The 20,579-nt window shown below is 35.7% G+C and overlaps 1 protein-coding gene across 1 annotated transcript; it reads right to left on the bottom strand.

Moving 5' to 3' along the window:
- Window positions 1-2,315: 2,315 nt before the first annotated feature.
- LOC138692092 (zinc finger protein 235-like) lies at window positions 2,316-14,727 on the bottom strand. The gene is made up of 5 exons (XM_069815025.1): window positions 14,648-14,727; window positions 12,100-12,200; window positions 9,411-9,551; window positions 6,612-6,694; window positions 2,316-3,883 (listed from the first exon to the last, which is right to left on the bottom strand). Exons 2-5 carry the CDS (start codon window positions 12,193-12,195, stop codon window positions 2,950-2,952), a joined length of 1,254 nt encoding a protein of 417 aa, XP_069671126.1. The 5' UTR covers window positions 12,196-12,200; window positions 14,648-14,727; the 3' UTR covers window positions 2,316-2,949.
- Between the last annotated feature and the right edge of the window lie 5,852 nt (window positions 14,728-20,579).

Raw genomic sequence — 20,579 nt, forward strand, 5'->3', positions numbered from 1 at the left:
CTTTTCCTGTCCGGTACACTGAAATCCCGTCAGTTTTGACGGAACTGACAGAATTTCCGTCCAGTTGGAAACACTGCTGTCAGTTACTTTGGAGTTCAACCCCTCCATGTCGGCAACCAGCATTCAAAATTTTAAATTCGAATACCATTCCGGTGCATTGAAGCCATCTGTCGGAAGGTTGAAGGAGAATAGGAGTACAGCATCTTTTAATTAAATTGTATGAAATATAGTACATATAAATAAGCTAATGATAAATGTTATAAACAATGTTTCAGTTTTACAGGAAAGTTGAATAATTAGCATAAGAATAAAATAGTCGTCCCTACATGCTGTGATCAAGACTTGTAAAATAGACACATACTCACAAATAGTACACGATTCTTTCTCAGAGATGTCGTGACGTCCGCGTTGTTCGTAGATTGCAACTCATCTATACAGTCACTCAGAGCCTCAGTGTTTAAAAATGTCACCAGAAATCTTAATTTGTTTCAGAAAATTTGGCACGTCAATGTATTTTGTCTGTCAAAATTATGGTATATCGCTCAAGTTCTGCCGATGACTAACAAATATTCATGCATCATGGAAAAGCGGTATACTATTATATATAGAAGGGGCATTTCTATAAGCTCAATAAAATGCAATTATATCTACCGAAAAAGAAGGGAAGGTTGCAGCTAACAGCCGTAAAACAGAAATGTCAAGCACTTTTTATAATCAACGTAATGCGAGCACTACAAGGAAAGGGGGGGGGGACCAGGTAGATATAGATTTCTGGGAACATAACACACCATCACTACGAAAGAGGACCCCCCACTTGATAAGACAATCTTGGGAACAGATTGAAAAATACCCAGCAGATTTTTTTGGGGGTAAATGGCCCTCAACAAACAAAAATGATATATCAGCACATTCTGCAAGACACTTATCAGACACCACATATAATGGAACGATACCTGAATGAGAGATGGTTCAAAATCTGGAATAACCTCCACCTGGCGGACATTCCCAGCACATGGAAGATTTCAGCATACGAATACATCAATGAAATTATCCCAACGGAAGAGAAGAAGTATCGCCACAATATCACTGCATCACCGGCCTGCAGGAAATGTAGGTTTTTGGATACACAAAAACATCGTGTAACGAACTGTGGACCTGCAAAGTTTGTTTGGGAAGAAGCAAAACGACGACGGTGTAGTATAGGAGATATCCAGAGTGTGATTGGTGTGAATCAGGTCCTCCTTTGTATCGACCCACCAACAGAACTACCAACTGTAAATGACTATATAGGAATGCTGAAAACGGAAAAGATGTGATACTCGATCAAAGATCCACAAACTTGAGCTCCTTCAATTATAACAATTTAATATCTTTAGATTCAAGGTCGTAATTCTAAAATAAATACTTAGTTGTGATCGCAGAACACTATGTAACAATGTCACAGAGGAACGGTGTTTATATATTTAAAAAATGCAAGTTAATTTGTTTGCAATATTATGGTTTTGAAATGGACGATATATTTAAAAGAAAACATTACATCAAAGTCTGTTTACAAATGAAAATATGTTAATTATTATGTATGCAATATTTTAAGTGTAATGTTTAATTTCTGTCAGCATAAAAAATAAATCTAGAACCGAACAGCGCTCTGAGCGGCGGAATTGGCATTACGCAGGAACCACTTTAGACCCGTATTTCAAGCGCTATGCGCCAGCTTGTATAATCTCGTAAGCAACGTTTCCAGCAATCACTGCGTTTGAAAGGTGCAAACTGTGCAACGAAGTGTCCAAAATATCATTTTAGTAAATGTGTGAATAGAACAAAGTCACTGTTGAATTATAGTAAAAAGAAGTAACTCATACCAAACTAAATTGCACGTTTGTTCGCACTTCTTTCTTAGGCCCGTAACACACTTGCACAGTTCCGCCAGCGAGAAATGTGTTGCGAGAAAGATGCGAAGAGCCTTCCTCCACACACTTGGCGAGTTCTCGCTATGATCATCTATGCACTGCCTTCATGCAGAAAGCATTTTTCTGATTATAGTAATCACTCGTTGGGGGAAATATTATAGGTTATGTATTTACGTATATTGTCGTACTTAAATATATATAATGTAAGTATATTGTCGTACTTTACAAATTACGTACGAACGCTATGTTGAATGTGAGTATTCAGATGATGAGGAAATGGAGTTACATGAACATATTTTGTTCATGACAAGTAGAATTAGGCCTAAAATTAAAGCCAGAAATATCTGAAAATCACATTGTATCTTACGAAAATAAGGGCGAGTTTTGGACACTGGTTTCGATTTGAATGATGATACGTTTAGGCGTTATTTCAGGTTCAATGGACCACTGTTTTTTTGCCATTCATGATATGATAGAGAATTCTTTGCTATATTCTGATTAAAATTACGTAAACTGTTAAGACATATAGATACATTATTTCAAATGTTTAATCAATACTATTAAACCTCATCAAAATAAAATATAGCCCTATTTATTTTCAGATAATCTGATATTTGTCTCCAGATTTCTTCTTTCAGTTTCGTGTTTTTATAATTTTCATCCTGCGTATCATATAAATAGGCCTACAGGTGATATCGTACAAGTTCGATAAGTTTCTGACTGCAATGATCAGCCATCTTTCCTCATTTTCAAATAAAAACAATACAATTCATCGCCACCTGTGATATCTTTTTCTACATTCAATCGTCATAAAGAGTATAAATGTCAAACATCTTTGATAAATGTGTCAAAATTCGCTGAGCTACAGATTCCAGCGAGAAACTCGCGCGAGGTTTTTGCCTTGAGCGAGAATCTCTTCCAGTGTGTGGACGTCCATTTGAATCCATGTTATCAATTTTTTTATTTTCTCGCAACACATTTCTCGCTGGCGAAAACTCTGCAAGTGTTTTACGGGACTTATAAAGGTTTATCGCCTTTTTCAAGCGTTCATGTCTTCTTGTAGAACCCGATTCCGAAAAACACTGGTCACAAAAGGTTTCTCGCCCGAGTGCAAAAGTGTATGTCTTTTTAGCGTAGTGGAACGCGTGAAATATTTCCCACATTCATTGCATTTGAACGGTTTATGTCCTGTGTGCACGCCTTCGTGTCTTTTTAGGTAACTCGAACGCGAGAAACACTTACCACAAATATCACACCTGAAAGGTTTCTTATCTGTGTGTCTGTGCTGATGCTGGATTAGATTACTTGAATCCGAGAAACACTTACCACAAACACCGCATCTGAAAGGTTTCTCGCCTGTGTGCAGGCGTTCATGTCTTTTTAGGCAAGTCGAGGTCGAAAAGCACTTATCACAAATATCACACCTGAAACGTGTCTCGCCTGTGTGTACGCGTTCATGCTGGTTTAGATTACTAATCAGCGAGTAACATCTACCACAAACAGCACATTTGTAAGGTTTTTCACCTGTGTGCATGCGTTCATGGACTTTTAGGTTACCCGAACGCGAGAAACACTTACCGCAATAATTGCATTTGTAAGGTTTCCCGCCTGTGTGAACGAGTTCATGTTTTTTTAGGTAGCATAAATCCGAGAATCGAGTACCACAAACACCGCATCTGAAAGGTATTTCGCCAGTGTCCACGTGTTCGTATATCTTTGAGGAACACGAGTTCGAGAAACTCTTACTAGAAACATCGCTTTTGTAAGGTTCCTCGGTTGCATTCTTGTCTAAATGCCCGTTTAGTTTTTCCGAAATGGGGAAACATTTTTTAGAGATTTCGAATTCCAACTGCTTCTCTGGAGGTCTTCCTGGAAAATATGAATTTTTGGGAGTCTGATATACTGGTTCGTTCTCTTCATATGCAACGCCATCTAATTCCGATGATACAGTCCTGTCGCCAGTAGCTGCAATCCTGATGAAAATATAATACGAGTCAATAAACAAATATACATTAAGGATCGTATTCATAGACGAGACTTTGGACCAAAGTTGACTTTGGAAAGTACAAAGTCACCATTTTCCTAGTCACAGTCGACACGTTGACGAAAATAAACTTCAATCGTGACTTTACTTCGAAGTCGCCGAAAATCTAGACTTTGACTTTGACTTTCGGTCGTGGACATAAGGAAAATGGCTGATATTTGGAAAACTGTTGAATTTGCCGAGAATATTGAGGACATGATTATTAAGCTGCCCATGTTCCTTAGCGTATTATTAAAGATTATAAATCCAAATAATAATAATAATAATAATAATAATAATAATAATAATAATAATAATAATAATAATAATAATAATGATTTATTTAACCTGGCACAGTTAAGGCCATACAGCCTTCTCTAACACTCAACCAGGAGTAAAAACTGCGTTACAAAAACACTACAAATTTACAAAGTACACTACAATTTTACACACAAAACTGAATAAGATAAAAATAATAATAAAATGTAAACAAGTAAGAAGAAATCAGACATAATATATAACATACAGAAAGAAAGGAAAAAGCATAATAAAATGTGAACAGCAGGTCAAAATAAATGAGGCATACAAAGTATTAAAAAAAAGTAAGACAATTATTGATAATAATAATAATAATAATAATAATAATAATAATAGTAGTAATAAAATAGTGCAGTACAAAGCATACAATGAATACAATATTTTTAAGTACACACAGTAAGGAAAATTATGATTACATATAGCTCAACTTATCACATTAGAGATATACCATTATTGGAAAATATGAAAACAAAAATATAAAATAAGTTAAATATCACCAGAACATAAAAAAATGTGAATACGTGGAAACATGCAATACAACACTTGTCATAATAGTAAGTTAGTTTGGCAACTCGTCATAAGATAATTTTCTAACTTGGATTTGAAAGATTTCAATGTTCGGCAGCCCTTGACTTCAGGCGGCAGAGAGTTCCAGTGACGAGAGGTAGCAACAGTGAAAGATGAGGAATACAGAGATGATGTGTGAAGTGGAATTTCTAACGTGTTATCGCGTTGTGATCGAGTATTAATATTATGATAGCGAGAGAGAGTATGAAAACGGGCGAATAATAGGGGGATGAAGTGTGCATAATTCGATATAAGAGAGAAAGTGAGTGCAGATTTCTCCTCTCATGTAACCTAAGCCATGATAACTTCTCGAAAGAAGGTGAGATATGATCATAGTATCGAACATTACAAATGAAGCGGACGCACGTGTTACGAACACGCTGTAGTTTCTGAGTGGAATCAATTTGGAGATCACTGAACAAAACGTCGTAATAATCGAAGTGAGGTAGAATGAGTGTCTGTACCAGCGTCTGTTTTAATTTAGATGGATAATGATACAATCTTTTTAGTGAATGGAGAATAGAGAATGCCTTCTTACATGTATATTTAATATACGTATCCCAATTGAGATTAGATTCGAAATGCACTTCGAGATTTTTTACGGTAGTTTCACAGGTGGAATATTCAGGTCGTTGACTTCAGGAATTAATCTACGATTCGCGAACAGAATAGCCTAAATAAGGGTAGAGATTTGATAAACAGACAGTAATAAATATCTTCATGTTTTAAGTTTCATTGATGAATAATCAAAAAGGATTATCTGTTCCACAAATAAATAATACAATTTATTTCATCGCGATTTTATACTACAAGTACCGGTAAGGATTGATAGCTTAATATTGATTTTGACTATTTAATTCTATAAAGGATAGGTTATACAGTTAGATAATTCTGCTGTTGTCATAATAATGTTTTCTGCATATTGATTTCAAATAATTTTCAAGTAGTTTCTGCAGACATGCAGGGAATAACTATGCCAACTGTCAGCAGGATATGTCTCTTTCATAGTCTGTCATTGGTGGCACCAACTTAACTTTTATATCTTCAGAATAAAATGATTTTACAGTGAAATAATTTGAGGGCTTAATGTGAAACTAATGTAACTACAATCGATGTTTTATTCGCAACAAAATTCTTAACAGGCAATACTATTTCATATGAAGGCTACCATCATGTTATGTAGTCGCGAATTGTATTACATACAAGACTGTTCGAACTGAGTTACGATTTTTTGTGGCCAAGTAGAACAAATTATTATCGATTGGTGTAAAGACCTAAAAATGTCAATGTTTGTACTTACATTAGTTTCACTCTAAGCCCTTGAATAATTATTCTTATGTAAAGCTGCAAGAACGGTTAACAATCGCTCAACATGTACCGATGTTCAATTGTTTCATCGATTTGTGACTGATGGCTTTGATTGTGGCAATGCCTACTCTATTTCAACTATCTATTAATTTAATTCGTTTAGAAGGCAGTGATTTTGATTGCCAACATTAGAACAAGATCGTCAAATATCGACTTATCAAAGTCAAAGTCAAAGTCTCAGAAGTATTGTTTATGAATAGGACTTTCAACAAAGTTAAACTTTACTACGAAAGCCGACTTTGGGAAGTCTTCATCCAAAGTCTCGTTTATGAATACGGCCCTAAAGTAATGAACATTCAAGCCAAAACAAACTTATGTCACCAGAAAGTACATTACCATTAGAGATACATTGTTATTAATAATTTATGAGTTGTGTAGGAAGTTCTGAAAGAATGGAAGAAGCAAAACCAGTACAGTACACTCACCTCTCAGTCAACACTTCATCCTCTTCTGAAGATACTTTCACTTTCTGTTCCTGCTGAACTTTGTCCACATCGAACAAATCTTCCTAGAAAAGTGAGGAAATAATGAACAGAGCTTTAACTGGCTTTATGGGTCATGGACGGTATTGTTTTCAGAGATTGGTTTGTAAACAAACTCCTTCCAAACATTCCTCAAAATGGTGTAACTGTTATGGACAATGCACCTTATCATTCCGCGGAACTAAATAAGGTCCTATTATCAAGTTTAAAAAGAAAAATGGAAACCTGGTTACACGAAAAGAACATTCAATACGATCCGAGATCCATCAAAGTAGTATTATCAATATTAAGGCCCCCAACACACTTGCAGAGTTTTCGCCAGCAGGAAATGTGTTGCGAGAAAATAAAAAAATAGATAACATGGATTCAAATGGACGTCCACACACTGGAAGAGATTCTCGTTCGAGGCAAAAACCTCGCGCGAGTTTCTCGCTGGAATTTTCTTGACACATTTATCAAAGATGTTTGACATTTATACTCTTTATGACGATTGAATGTAGAAAAAGATATCACAGGTGGCGATGAATTTTATAGTTTTTATTTGAAAATGGGGAAAGATGGCTGATAATTGCAGTCAGAAACTTATCGAACTTGTACGATGTCACCCGTAGGCCTATTTATATGATACACGGGATGAAAACTATAAAAACACGAAACTTAAAGAAGAAATCTGGAGTCAAATATCAAATGATCTGAAAATAAATAGGGCTATATTTTATTTTGATGAGATTTAATAGTATTAATTAAACATGTGAAATAATGTACCTATATGTCTTAACAGTTTACATAATTTTAATCAGAACATAGCAAAGAATCCTCTATCATATCATGAATGGCAACAAACTGAGGTCCATTCAACCTGAAATAACGCCTAAACGTATCATCATTCAAATCGAAACCAGTGTCCAAAACTCGCCCTTATTTTCGTAAGATACAATGTGATTTTCAGATATTTCTGGCTTTAATTTTAGGCCTACTTTTTCTTTTCATTAACAAGATATGTTCATGTAACTCCATTTCCTCATGATCTGAATACTCAGATTCAACATAGCGTTCGTACGTAATTTGTAAATTTCGACATATATTTAAGTACGACAATATACGTAAATACATAACCTATAATATTTCCCCCAACGAGTGATTACTGTAATCAGAAAAATGCTTTCTGCATGAAGGCAGTGCATAGATGATCATAGCGAGGTGTGATCTGTGATAGCGAGAACTCGCCAAGTGTGTGGAGGAAGGCTCTTCGCCTCTTTCTCGCAACACATTTCTCGCTGGCGAGAACTCTTCAAGTGTGTTACTGGCCTTAGAAAGAACAGATTTAGAAAATACAAAATTGACACTATTGCAGAGTTAGCAGGGCATACCATAGTCCGTTTTCCTCCCTATCATTGCAACTTCAGTGCAAATGAATTAATTTGGGCCCAAGTAAAGAACGATGTAGCCAACATAATGTATCTTTCAGACCCAGTGATGTAACACTTCTCTTTCAAACTGCATTATCAAAGGAGAGACCAGGAAATGGAGAACACGTGCGAAAGTATAGAAAAGGAGAAAAAGTTTAATTGAGAGAAAAATGGTTTAATTGATGAAGTCATCGATCAGTTTGTAATCAACATAGGAGAGACAGATAGCAAGGACGAAGGATGTGAACACTCTAGAGAGGAGGAGGTTACCACTGACATGATGGAAGGGATAGCACCAATGACAACAACCCAGTAACAGCAGCTGTGCGAGTCACAAGATTAAGTACATATGCTGTCTCTGTTCAAAATTTTGTCTCAACTTGTTCCTCAAAGACTGTAGCCACAATTGTCTCTCTGTTTTCGAGATATTTCCCAATTATTACGTTATTTCAAATCTATAATGAAAACCGTTCACAGCAACATCAGCTCCACTAGTTGGCAGTTGTAGGAGTGGTAAAGTAGCGGTAAGCCAGTATAATAAAGAATTAGGTCCTTCAAAACCGGGAAACAAAAAATTTATAATATAATTTAATAAACATGTTCGAGATAGTGACAGTATATTATATCATTCATGCCATTTATATGCGCAACGAAACCTGAAGTTTTCATATAAAAAATAATCACGTAGAAACTATAAAGGTTCATTCACAATGAAAATTAAACATAACGTAAACATAACACGTGTGTGGAAACAAACATACCGAATCAACAAAACTACAGAATCTATTACATAAAAATGGAGAATTGCACAATGACTGACGATGTAGCTATTCAATTTATGTTTCTAATAACTACAATGGCATCAGTATATGGCTTTCAATACTTGAAATCAAAGAAACGGAGATGTAAAATAATAAACTTTTCGTCATATGATTCCATGTTGCGCGCCTAGCTATCATCACGGCCAATAGATCAAAATATTGCCTGTAGGCAAAGCCCATGAGATGTTAAACAAAAAGTGAAAACACGCTTTCCGCTTGTGTACTGTTTCCAAATCGCATAAACATAAGCATGAAAGTTTGGAGTTTGCAAACTTTCATGTTAACGTCTTATGATTAAGATTAAGTTTATGCTGATGTAATTCATTGTGAATGCTTTCATTAAATAACATGGACACAGGTTTTATGCTTACGTTATGTTTATGCTTAATTTTCATTGTGAATGGGCCTTTATGGAAAAAGGGAAAAGCGTTAATACAATTCGAGACTGTTAACAGGTCTGACATACTTAAATCACTACTGGTATATAAGTATATTGACACATAACCACTTACATCAACTTCAGTTTTTACTATAGCAAAGCCAACAGGCTCTAGTGTGGTGTCTTCAACATTTAGCTCTGGTTTGATATCGTAACTCTGGTCCACGCATTCTGTCTTTATGGCCGTCACTTCCAGATGCGATGATTTCCTTTCCTACAGAACAAACAGACATCATGAATATGGTTTTCAGCTATTTCAAAGATGTCTTCATGTGTAACAAGCACCAATCTGATACTGCATGTCAGTCATTGACTAACTTTCAACACAGACGACAAATCAGAGAAGAAAATTGAAGGCAGTACAGGAACACGATCTTAAAGGACTCTGGCAATGACTAATGATTATTATAACAGGCCATGTATTACTTTTGAAAATGATTTACATAGAGTAATATGTGTAAAAATAATCCGATTTATGTTCTAGAAAATGCGAGCAAATGTCTTTTCGTCTATTATATTTTATTAATCAGGACAATAACAAAGTAGGATTATACCCCACATTAATAGAACGGAACACTAAAAATATTCAACCCCATCGATGCCCATCATACAATGTAGAATTGTTTTGGCTTTCAGGAAGCTCGCGACATTATTGTGATTTATTTTAAATTTGTCTTTTCCCCTCAAAATTCATAAAGTCAATTGGGTTAGAAATATAAATGGAATAATATCTTTTTTAATAGAAATACATACAATACAACAGTATAGTACAAAATAATTAATTCGTCTATAATAAAGGGAATTGCTTAACAAATTCGAATAAACTTAAAAAATAGATCTCTTTATTGTGCAATGTTATTAAACCGTACCAATGACAGTGCCAACATTCCTAACAATAATTTCTCTATACATGCATTAAGGGGAATAGGAAATGCATTTTATAACTTATGCTCTTTCTTTTATATTTTCAACAGTATCAATGTTGTCACAAATTAAGATATAATTTGGTCAATGCTTGTTTACTCTTGAACATTGTTCTTATTTCATATCTACATTTATCCTGCTTGGCTATTTTGTGATGCTAGAGCATATTTAATAATTTCCAAATTGATTTAGACTTTCAAACATTCCTCTCGAGAACAACTACGAGCTAACCTGTATCATAATGAGCACGTCAATAACAGAAGCAGATCTTAAATCAGTGTGCTTGTAAGCTTTCCACATATTTAATTCAAATAAGGTCACAGTTTTCCTCGTCAATAAGTGGTAGCATGTGCTCCATAAAAACTGATCAAGTGAATGAAAAAAGGTTACTGTTGTAGGATATCAGAAAGCACCTAGATGAATTTATGTCTTAGAAATTATAATTCAAACAAAATGTTACGGGATACAGAGGAAAATCTCTCTCATACAAAATCCAATTTTTATTTTAGTTCAAGATTCATCTAAGTTTCATACAGAGATACCAAACAAAATCACAGTGGAGCTGTGGTCAGAATTACATTAATAAGGCCTGTAACACACTTGAAGAGTTTTCGCCAGCGAGAAATGTGTTGCGAGAAAATAAAAAAATTGATAACATGGATTCAAATGGACGTCCACACACTGGAAGAGTTTCTCGTTCGAGGCAAAAACCTCGCGCGAGTTTCTCACTGGAATCGGTAGCTCAGCGAATTTTCTTGATACATTTATCAAAGATGTTTGACATTTATACCCTTTATGACGACTGAATGTAAAAAAAGACATCACAGATGGTGATGAATTGTATTGTTTTTATTTGAAAATGAGGAAAGATGGCTGATTATTGCAGTCAGAAACTTATCGAACTTGTACGATGTCACCCGTAGACCTATTTATATGATACACGGGATGAAAACTATAAAAACACGAAAGCGAAAGAAGAAATCTGGAGACAAATATCAGATTATCTGAAAATAAATAGGGCTATATTTTATTTTGATGAGATTTAATACTATTAATTAAACATTTTAAATAATGTATCTATATGTCATAACAGTTTACATAATTTTAATCAGAACATAGCGAAGAATCCTCTATCATATAATGAATGGCAAAAAACTGTGGTCCATTCAACCTGAAATAATGCCTAAACGTATCATCATTCAAATCGAAACCAGTGTCCAAAACTCGCCCTTATTTTCTTAAGATACAATGTGATTTTCAATTATTTCTGGCTTTAATTTTAGGCTTACTTTTTCTTTTCATTAACAAAATATGTTCATGTAACTCCATTTCCTCAACATCTTAATACTCAGATTCAACATAGCATTCGTACCTAATTTGTAAAGTACGACAATATATTTACAGGATATATATTTAAGTACGACAATATACGTAAATACATAACCTATAATATTTCTCTCAACGAGTGATTACTATAATCAGAAAAATGCTTTCTGCATGAAGGCAGTGCATAGATGATCATAGCGAGGTGTGATCTGTGATAGCGAGAACTCGCCAAGTGTGTGGAGGAAGGCTCTTCGCCTCTTCCTCGCAACACATTTCTCGCTAGCGAAAACTCTTCAAGTGTGTTATGGGCCTAATGCAGGGTGAGTAGTGGTCTTCCAATAGGAGAGTAGAACCAACGCACACTTCATAATGCCAGACCAATTCATGACGCCATATACCAAACAGCAACACCATAGAGCTGTAATTTAGTCTACTGAATATAAAGAGTGAAATGTTGAAATGAGTGATAGACAAAGAAATAAACAAAATATATTGTAAGACTTTTCAGTTACCTGTGATAAAGGATCATTTTCTTCCATTTCGTATATGCTGTCATGTAGTTGTAAGTCCAGCAGATCAACTGCAGGTTCCATTTTGATCACGTCCATCACAACTGAAAGAAAAGGTTATGTAACTGACAGTGACTACAGAAACTGTGCTGTTGAGAAACAGTTATTACAAATTGCTACGATATAGTTCACATCACATTCATTACCTCGTAGGTACTCAATCTTCTTTCACAATTCCCTGCAAAGATTCCTCAATTCGCTACACTGTCAAAATAATCTTCAATTCAAACGCACACTGACTTCCTAGACACTTCGCCACTAGTTCATACATGGCTTCTCGTAAAGAATCAAAAGTAATTTCTTCCCTATATAAATATTCTGGGTTTAATGTTAAATTCTAAAACTGATTCGTTGCTTGTTTTTAACTACTACAAATAAACTGCCTAGTGTCTATTAATCAGATAGATTTTAGTACTTAGATTCTATTGTAATTGTAATTCTATTTGTACTTGTGGAATTGTGGTTGTACTGTCTTTGTAGAAAGGAAAAGAAGCCTAGTGCCAGCGCCATCTTTAGTTACAAGCCGGAGCATGGGTAGGTTTGGCAACGCTGAGTGGAGGCGGGCAGAGGCGAAATAAAGGCATGACGTTTGACGTTTTAGTGCTTTGATTTCGTTGTCACATGTACATTTTCGACATTAATTGATATAAAACTAAGTGCATATGATCAAGATTCAGTGTATTGATGTACGTAATTTATTACGGAATCCGAAATGGTATTTTATTTGAGTTTCAGAATACCGCGTAAGTACTTGCATACAGCCACTTATAACTTAAAAAAAAATTAAAAGCATACGTGTTTTTTATTGATGGTACAAGGCAAAATAAATAAATACTTAAAGAAATGTTACTTGTACCAAAAGTAAATAAAATAACGACGTAGTTTCGCAATACCCTATTCCAATCAGTTAACCATTATGTGGGTAGTAAATTGACAATGTTTTGCCGCTTTATGTTGTTTCACTTCTGACGTGAAAGGTCTAGGATATCATATACATTTTAATTTCATGTGATTATCTGTCGTTCTTTTCTATAAGTATTTCAGATGGCCAGGAAGCCACTTTTAGTTTGAACCTCGCCAGTCACCATAACAATACTGTTATCCCAAATTATTTGTTACAAATTTTCTAAAATATAATTTTAAATAGGCCATGGCCAAGTATAAAGATCTATGAAAAAATGAAGAGACATACCTTCAACATAATACGTAACAAAACACATCATTATCTATTAAGTACGTTCCAATTAGCGTAAACTCGGTGAACTTTAAATCTTGTACATACGAAGTGAAAAGAAACATGTTTATAACTAATTTATTACAAAAAAAATAATATTAATAAACAAACCTCGAAAACCAACAAAGTGAGTGTATATGCATCTACAAATATAGACGTTCTGACGTATAGCAGGCATTCCGAATCTTCAACAAAACTGCAACATTTATGGGATCAGAAGACAGCTGTTTACAATGAACTTGAAAACCAACGGCGTAACTTTATTGATATAACAGGCGAGACCCAAAAATTTGGCTAGAATTCTGATACACCAAAAACGACAATACTATAAAAATGTAATTTCAAGGGAAAAATTGTTCCGGGGCCGAGTATCGATCCCGGGACCTCTGGTTGAACATACTAGCGCTCTGCCAACTGAGCTACCCGGGAACTCCACCCGACACCGTCTCAACTTTTCCCTTTATATCCACACAACTCGCGTGGGCTGACGAAACGCCAGAGACCTACATCGAGTGCACACAAACTCTGTGTGACTTGGAATTGTGGTTTTCTGTTAACGTACACAGTGACGCATATATTATGCAAATCTAGTCTTTCAGGTAAAGCTTCCTGTAAAGCAGATTTTAATAATTGAGACGGTGGAGATCCTGGTAGCTCAGTCGGTAGAGCATTGGTGTGCTAAGCCAAAAGTCCCGGGATAGATACCCGGCCCCGGAACAATTTTTTCATTGAATTTATTCGGATATAACTTTGTTAGTACAGTGGGTGTGCAAGGAAATGTGCCGGGTAATGAATGAGGACTGCCTCAGGTGAAGAGGGCGCTCGTTTCGGGAAAAAATGTGACTTGTAGACACAGCAAGGAAAAACAGCCTTACTTGGGTAATTCACTGGTTTTCATTCATGAGATCTACTGGAAATATGCCCTCCATCATTGTACGATGCAGTTTTTATTAATACATCCCCAAAAATTTGTGGCGTTATTTTGCCATCATAGGTACTGGAGAAATCAATTTTCCAAAATTTACTTTTCGAGCTGGGGCATCGCTCACGCGGCAACTAAGCAAGGAGATAAAGAGGTGGGATGGCCAATTCATTAACCCCATTCCCCATTTAATATTACAGTTCCGAAACTAAAATGTGCCACGAAACAAAGGTAATATTGAAACAGATATAATGAAAACAAAACGACGATTATATTCGAGTGTGAAGTTTATGTTGACTTATAGCTATATGTTACATGTAAAAATTTCAACTTACCTTTCCCACAATTGCAAATCTACAAAACAAATACTGTAATATTCTCCCAAAATGTAAACTTTATTGCCTCTATCTAGAGGAACGACGGAGATCAATGCAGCCGTGAATGTGGCGACCAGTGTTGCCAACTCATAAACGTATCCCCGTCAGTCTTACACCTGGAAATCCGTCAGAATCCGTCAAAATTAAAAAAAAAAAAGACCCATTCAATATATCTATATACAAATAAAACAAATATTAACAAATCTTCCTTACTAGTCTTGATTAAAATAGTAATATTAATTCATCCACATCATCTGCTTTTAGTTTTACAGTTGATGTGCTGGGTTGATCTACGCTTCCCCAAAAATTAAACAATTAAAAATTAGAGCAGCTAAAAACGTCACCCGTCAAAGCAATTCTTTTCTCGTCCACTACATTGAAATTCCATCAGTTTCGAGTAATTTCCATCCAGTTGGCAACTCTGGTGGCGACATAACAGATCTCATTGCTCCAGAGATGCGCTGTCGTGTTAACCACAAAGCTTTTAAGTTATGTACTGCAAAGAAAGAAATGTTTAATTGAGAAAATTCTGTACCGACAAATGAACTACATATTTCTTAGCGCACATTATGCTAACTCCATTATTATTATTATTATTATTATTATTATTATTATTATTATTATTATTATCATAGGCGGAGTTATGGGAGGATGGGGGAGCACTGCCCCCTGAAACTTGTCTGACCTCCTTTTTTTTTTCTATTAACATTAGGGAATATTTAATGCAAAATACTTTTCTTCCACTACTTTTAACACTTGAATATAAAGAATTGATTAAATGGCGATCTTATTCCAATACACACTGGAACTTGAAAACAATAATTCCATAAATTTCCTAGACATCACCATAACAAAAGTTGACAACAAACACACCTTCAAAATATACAGAAAACCAACCACCACCACCACCACCACCACCACACACATAAACAACACATCTAATCACCCCATACAACACAAACATGCTGCATTCAGGACAATGGTACACAGATTACTCAACATACCCATGAGCCTACAACACTACAATGAAGAAGTGAACACAATCAAATACATAGCACAAGAAAATGGTTACAACCCAAACATAATAGACAACATCATAAGGAAGACAAAATAAAAACTCAACAAACACAAAAACACAACACAAACACAAGAAATACATCACACTAACATACGAAATAAAAACACACACAAGATCGCATCCTCATTCACAAAACAGAAATACAACATAGCATACAGAACAGAAAACACACTACAAAGACATCTCAACACACAAACAACACAAAGAAACAAATACAACCACACAGGCGTATACAAACTCACAGGCAATAGTTGCAACAGTTTCTACATTGGACAGACAGGCAGATGATTCCAAACTCGATACAAAGCAATAACCAGAGGACACAATACATCTACATATGCCGAACACATAACTAATGCTAACCACACATACAATAACATAAATACAGACATGAAAATCCTACACGTACAACCCAAAACTGAACACACTAGAAAAATATGAAATATACAGACACACTAAAACACACCCTGATCAAATTCTCAACACACAGTTCAATTTCAGAACACACACTATTTGACACAACTCTTCATCACACGAACGCACCCACACAACAGGCAACGAAGTTGAGATAGCTCCAAGATCTAGTAGGCTCTGAGGATGGTGTCAAGTAACACCGAAACAGCTGTAAGCCACACATGCTTACATAATTAACACGAGTAAGATCTACATTTAATCAATTATTAAGTTTCTGCGGTTAAATTAACGAATTAATGTCTTCAGATCATGTGTCTAAACTATAATATTTTAAATTTCTGAATGTGTAAGAATTTCTATACCTCGTGTGAGGAATGGAAGCACTGTAATGTTTCTTTTGCAACAGCCTGTACTCCTGTGTTAGAAGTCTGCAGCGGCCATCTACTGAATGAGGTGTTAGTGGAAGAAAAAAAAAAAAAAAAAAAACATCATAATCCCACGTGTTATTCCATGCAGACTCGCCCACATGTATGTATGTATGTATGTATTTATTAGCCGTCAGAATACAAGGATTCATGGCATCGTCAGATAACAATTACATGTCAATACAATAGTATAATAGTAATGTAAACAAATACAATAATAATGACAACAATTATAATTACAACATAATAATAATTCACTTTCTAACATTGTATATTTTATTACAATGACAATCTTGGCAGTTTGTCCAGCGTGCTTCTACCAGATACATGAAGAGGAAGGTAAGGAGCAGTAAACAGGGAAAACAACAGCAATCAATAACAGTATATAAAATAGAGATTGTTACATTTCCTGTTCAAGACTTAAATTTAGGTACTCGTTTATGCTCAGTGGCATATGCTTCAACAGTATATTTTTTACCGATTTCTTGAAAATTTGTTGGGTACACTTCCTGATATGTAAGGGGAGCTTGTTGTATAATTTACAACCATTATGAGATATACTGTTAAGACTTCTGGTAAGCCTGTGGTATTTTAAATGCATATTACTGGAAGTTCTAGTGTTGTAGTCATGGTATTCAGAGTCAGTAGCGGCTGGTGGTCAAAATAATGAGTGTGCTACAATCTCTATATCGGCCTACTGTAGAGGCCTACACTTATGTATTTATCTTAATTTGGAGTCTCATCTAGTGATGAAATATGAAGTCCATACGACGTTCTTTCATACTGCAGAACTTGTCATTTGGTGTTAAACCCCTCCATCTTGGACATCATACTCTTTTCTATTGACAGTATTGCAAGAGCAGTGAGACGATCCTGGACATAGTGTTCCTTAAAAACGTTTTTATGCGTTTCAAGGAAGAAAAACATATTTCTGGCTCAGCAGTGGTCATTGGTGTTGTAACCAAAATATTTAACAACTTCGATACTTCACAGAATTGATCCTGTAAATTGTTGGATACTATGTATTGTGACAATTGAACAGCCATTTATATTTCGGAAGTCAGGTCTTCCGTATAGAAATCCAACTTGTATTGGAACACTCTTTTGTTCAGTCTAGAATAGCTGTTGACAGCAACTTCAACTGGTAGATGGCAGCAGCAGTCGGACACTTGAATTACCAAATACATTAAACATAGTTCCGAATTCTTCCACAAACAAGCATTCTTTCGTTACGCTTTACTTTTGCAATCTCCAAGCTGTGTTGTGCTGAAGCTGACTACAGCACTTTCCCGCGTAAAAATAGCCAATCAGAGCAGTGATTTCAGCTTCGCACATGCGCATAACTGTCTACATTTTTCATGTGGAGCTTTGAGTAGCACAACGAACCCCCTGAGGCACCAAAGAAGGCACGAAGACTGAACACTTTATAACGCGTCATGAACATAACCACGGGAAATTGTCAAATGACAGATCAAATACTATGGTGGTATTACAAATACATTATTTGAGCCAAAATTATCATTGTGCTGTAGGATTGTAGCACATAAGGACGGGCCGCCCCTGTTCAGAGTTTGGTATAAACTGTTTTGCATTCTGATGGATGTAACAGACTGTTTCTAGTACGTAGATACAGGGGACCGGTAGTATATTGAGCTCTTTAAAAATGCCTCTGCTCTCAGTCCGTATTGGAACTTCTTTCATGATTTTTATTATTCTCTTCTGCAATTTTAGTATCTGTAAGGATTTTGATGATGATCCCCAAATGATTATGCCATATGCAATAACTGAGTGTACACAACCATAGTATATTGACAATAGACGCTTAAGGGGCGATATTTTGGTTAAGATACGAAAGACATAACATAATCTGGACAATTTTTCATTCAAGAATAGTACATGATATTCCCATGTTAGATTTGAATCAATGTATATGCCTAGGAACTTTGTATAACTTTCTTCCTTAATCCTGATATTATTAAGTAATATTTGGACAGGATCGTGTAATTTTTGCTCGCTAAAGTTTATATAAATGGTTTTGTTTGTGTTGTCTTAATTTATTGTGTGATAGCCATTTCTCTAAATGAGTTGATGTTTCATCATAGCTAATGTTATCGTCTACTGTATTCCATGTATTTGCGCCTATATTATCCCAAGTAGTCGCTCCAGCATTTTCCATCAGATTTCTCGACACTTCTCTAATGTAATTCATAAACTGAACTTATTTGAATCCAAGAAAATTACTAATTAACCTCAAAACTTACCTTCTATAGTTCAAGATGAAATGCACTGGTCATAAAAGTTCAGAATATTGTATTCGAAATGTGTTTCCTTCATTTCACCTTCAGCGACCAATATCACAAGTTTCTGTTGATCTGTGAGGAAGATGAATTTATGTTTTCTTCTGGAAGAGAGCTTTGTATTCTGTGAATGTACAATGAACGCAAAACAACTTTGAAAATGGGATAAGACAACTGAATGCTGGTTGAGGCGCACTGTTGCCAGAGTCCGCAATAGAGACATAGATACCTGCTCTTTCTAACTTACACTACACCTTTGACTGAACTGGACTAGTGGGTTAGTTCAAAGATTTATTAAAGTGAAATGAGGAATTTTGTAGTGTGGGGAGATACCTAAGTTTCACCCAAACAAAATACATCATCATCATCATCATCATCATCAGGACACTAAAAATATTAGGTTAAATGAGCGTTGAGTGACTTCTATTCCTACTGGGGATATGAATCTTCAGCCGTCTTACGTATCGTATCAACATAATTTACGAGACAATACGAATGTTTCACGCTAGTTTGCAATGTTCCAGCGGGATAGAAATTCGGCCATTTACATACCTCAGGGAAGTGTGTAGGGGTAAGAAAATGGAGTGTTATGACAAGTTAGGTTAGTTTGAACTTTTATTATGTCTTATATAGGCCTACTTATCTGTGACAGGTTAGGTTAGGTTGGTTTAGGATTTTAGTGACAGGTGAAACATACAGCAGAGTTCGTAAAGGTCAGTTTCTGTCAGATGCGTTTCCAATTCACTGTGGGCTAAAGCAAGGAGATGCACTATCACCTTTACTTTTTAACTATGCTCTAGAGTATGCCATTAGGAAAGTTCAGGATAACAGAGAGGGTTTGGAATTGAACGGGTTACATCAGCTGCTTGTCTATGCGGATGACGTGAATATGTTAGGAGAAAATCCACAAACGATTGGGAAAACATGGGAATTTTACTTCATGCAAGTAAAGAGATAGGTTTGGTAGTAAATCCCGAAAAGACAAAGTATATGATTATGTCTCGTGACCAGAATATTGTACGAAATGGAAATATAAAATTTGGAAATTTATCTTTTGAAGAGGTGGAGAAGTTCAAATATCTTGGAGCAACAGTAACAAATATAAATGTACTCGGGAGGAAATTAAACAGAGAATAAATATGGGAAATGCGTGTTATTATTCGGTTGAGAAGCTTTTATCATCCAGTCTGCTCTCAAAAAATCTGAAAGTTAGAATTTATAAAAGAGTTATATTACCGGTTGTTCTGTATGGCTATGAAGCTTGGACTCTCACTTTTAGAGGGGAATATAGGTTAAGGGTGTTTGGGAATAGGTGCTTAGGAAAATATTTGGGGCTAAGAGGGATGAAGTTACAGAATGGAGAAAGTTACACAACACAGAACTGCACGCATTGTATTCTTCACCTGACATAATTAGGAACATTATATCCAGACGTTTGAGATGGGCAGGGCATGTAGCACGTATGGGCGAATCCAGAAATGCATATAGAGTGTTAGTTGGGAGACCGGAGGGAAAAAGACCTTTAGGGAGGCCGAGACGTAGATGGGAGGATATTAAAATGGATTTGAGGGAGGTGGGATATGATGATACAGACTGGATTGGTCTTGCTCAGGATAGGGACCAATGGCGGGCTTATGTGAGGGCGGCAATGAACCTGCGTGTTCCTTAAAAGCCAG

This window comes from Periplaneta americana, chromosome 16 (genome assembly GCF_040183065.1).
Source record: "Periplaneta americana isolate PAMFEO1 chromosome 16, P.americana_PAMFEO1_priV1, whole genome shotgun sequence".
In the NCBI taxonomy this organism is placed as follows: domain Eukaryota; kingdom Metazoa; phylum Arthropoda; class Insecta; order Blattodea; family Blattidae; genus Periplaneta; species Periplaneta americana.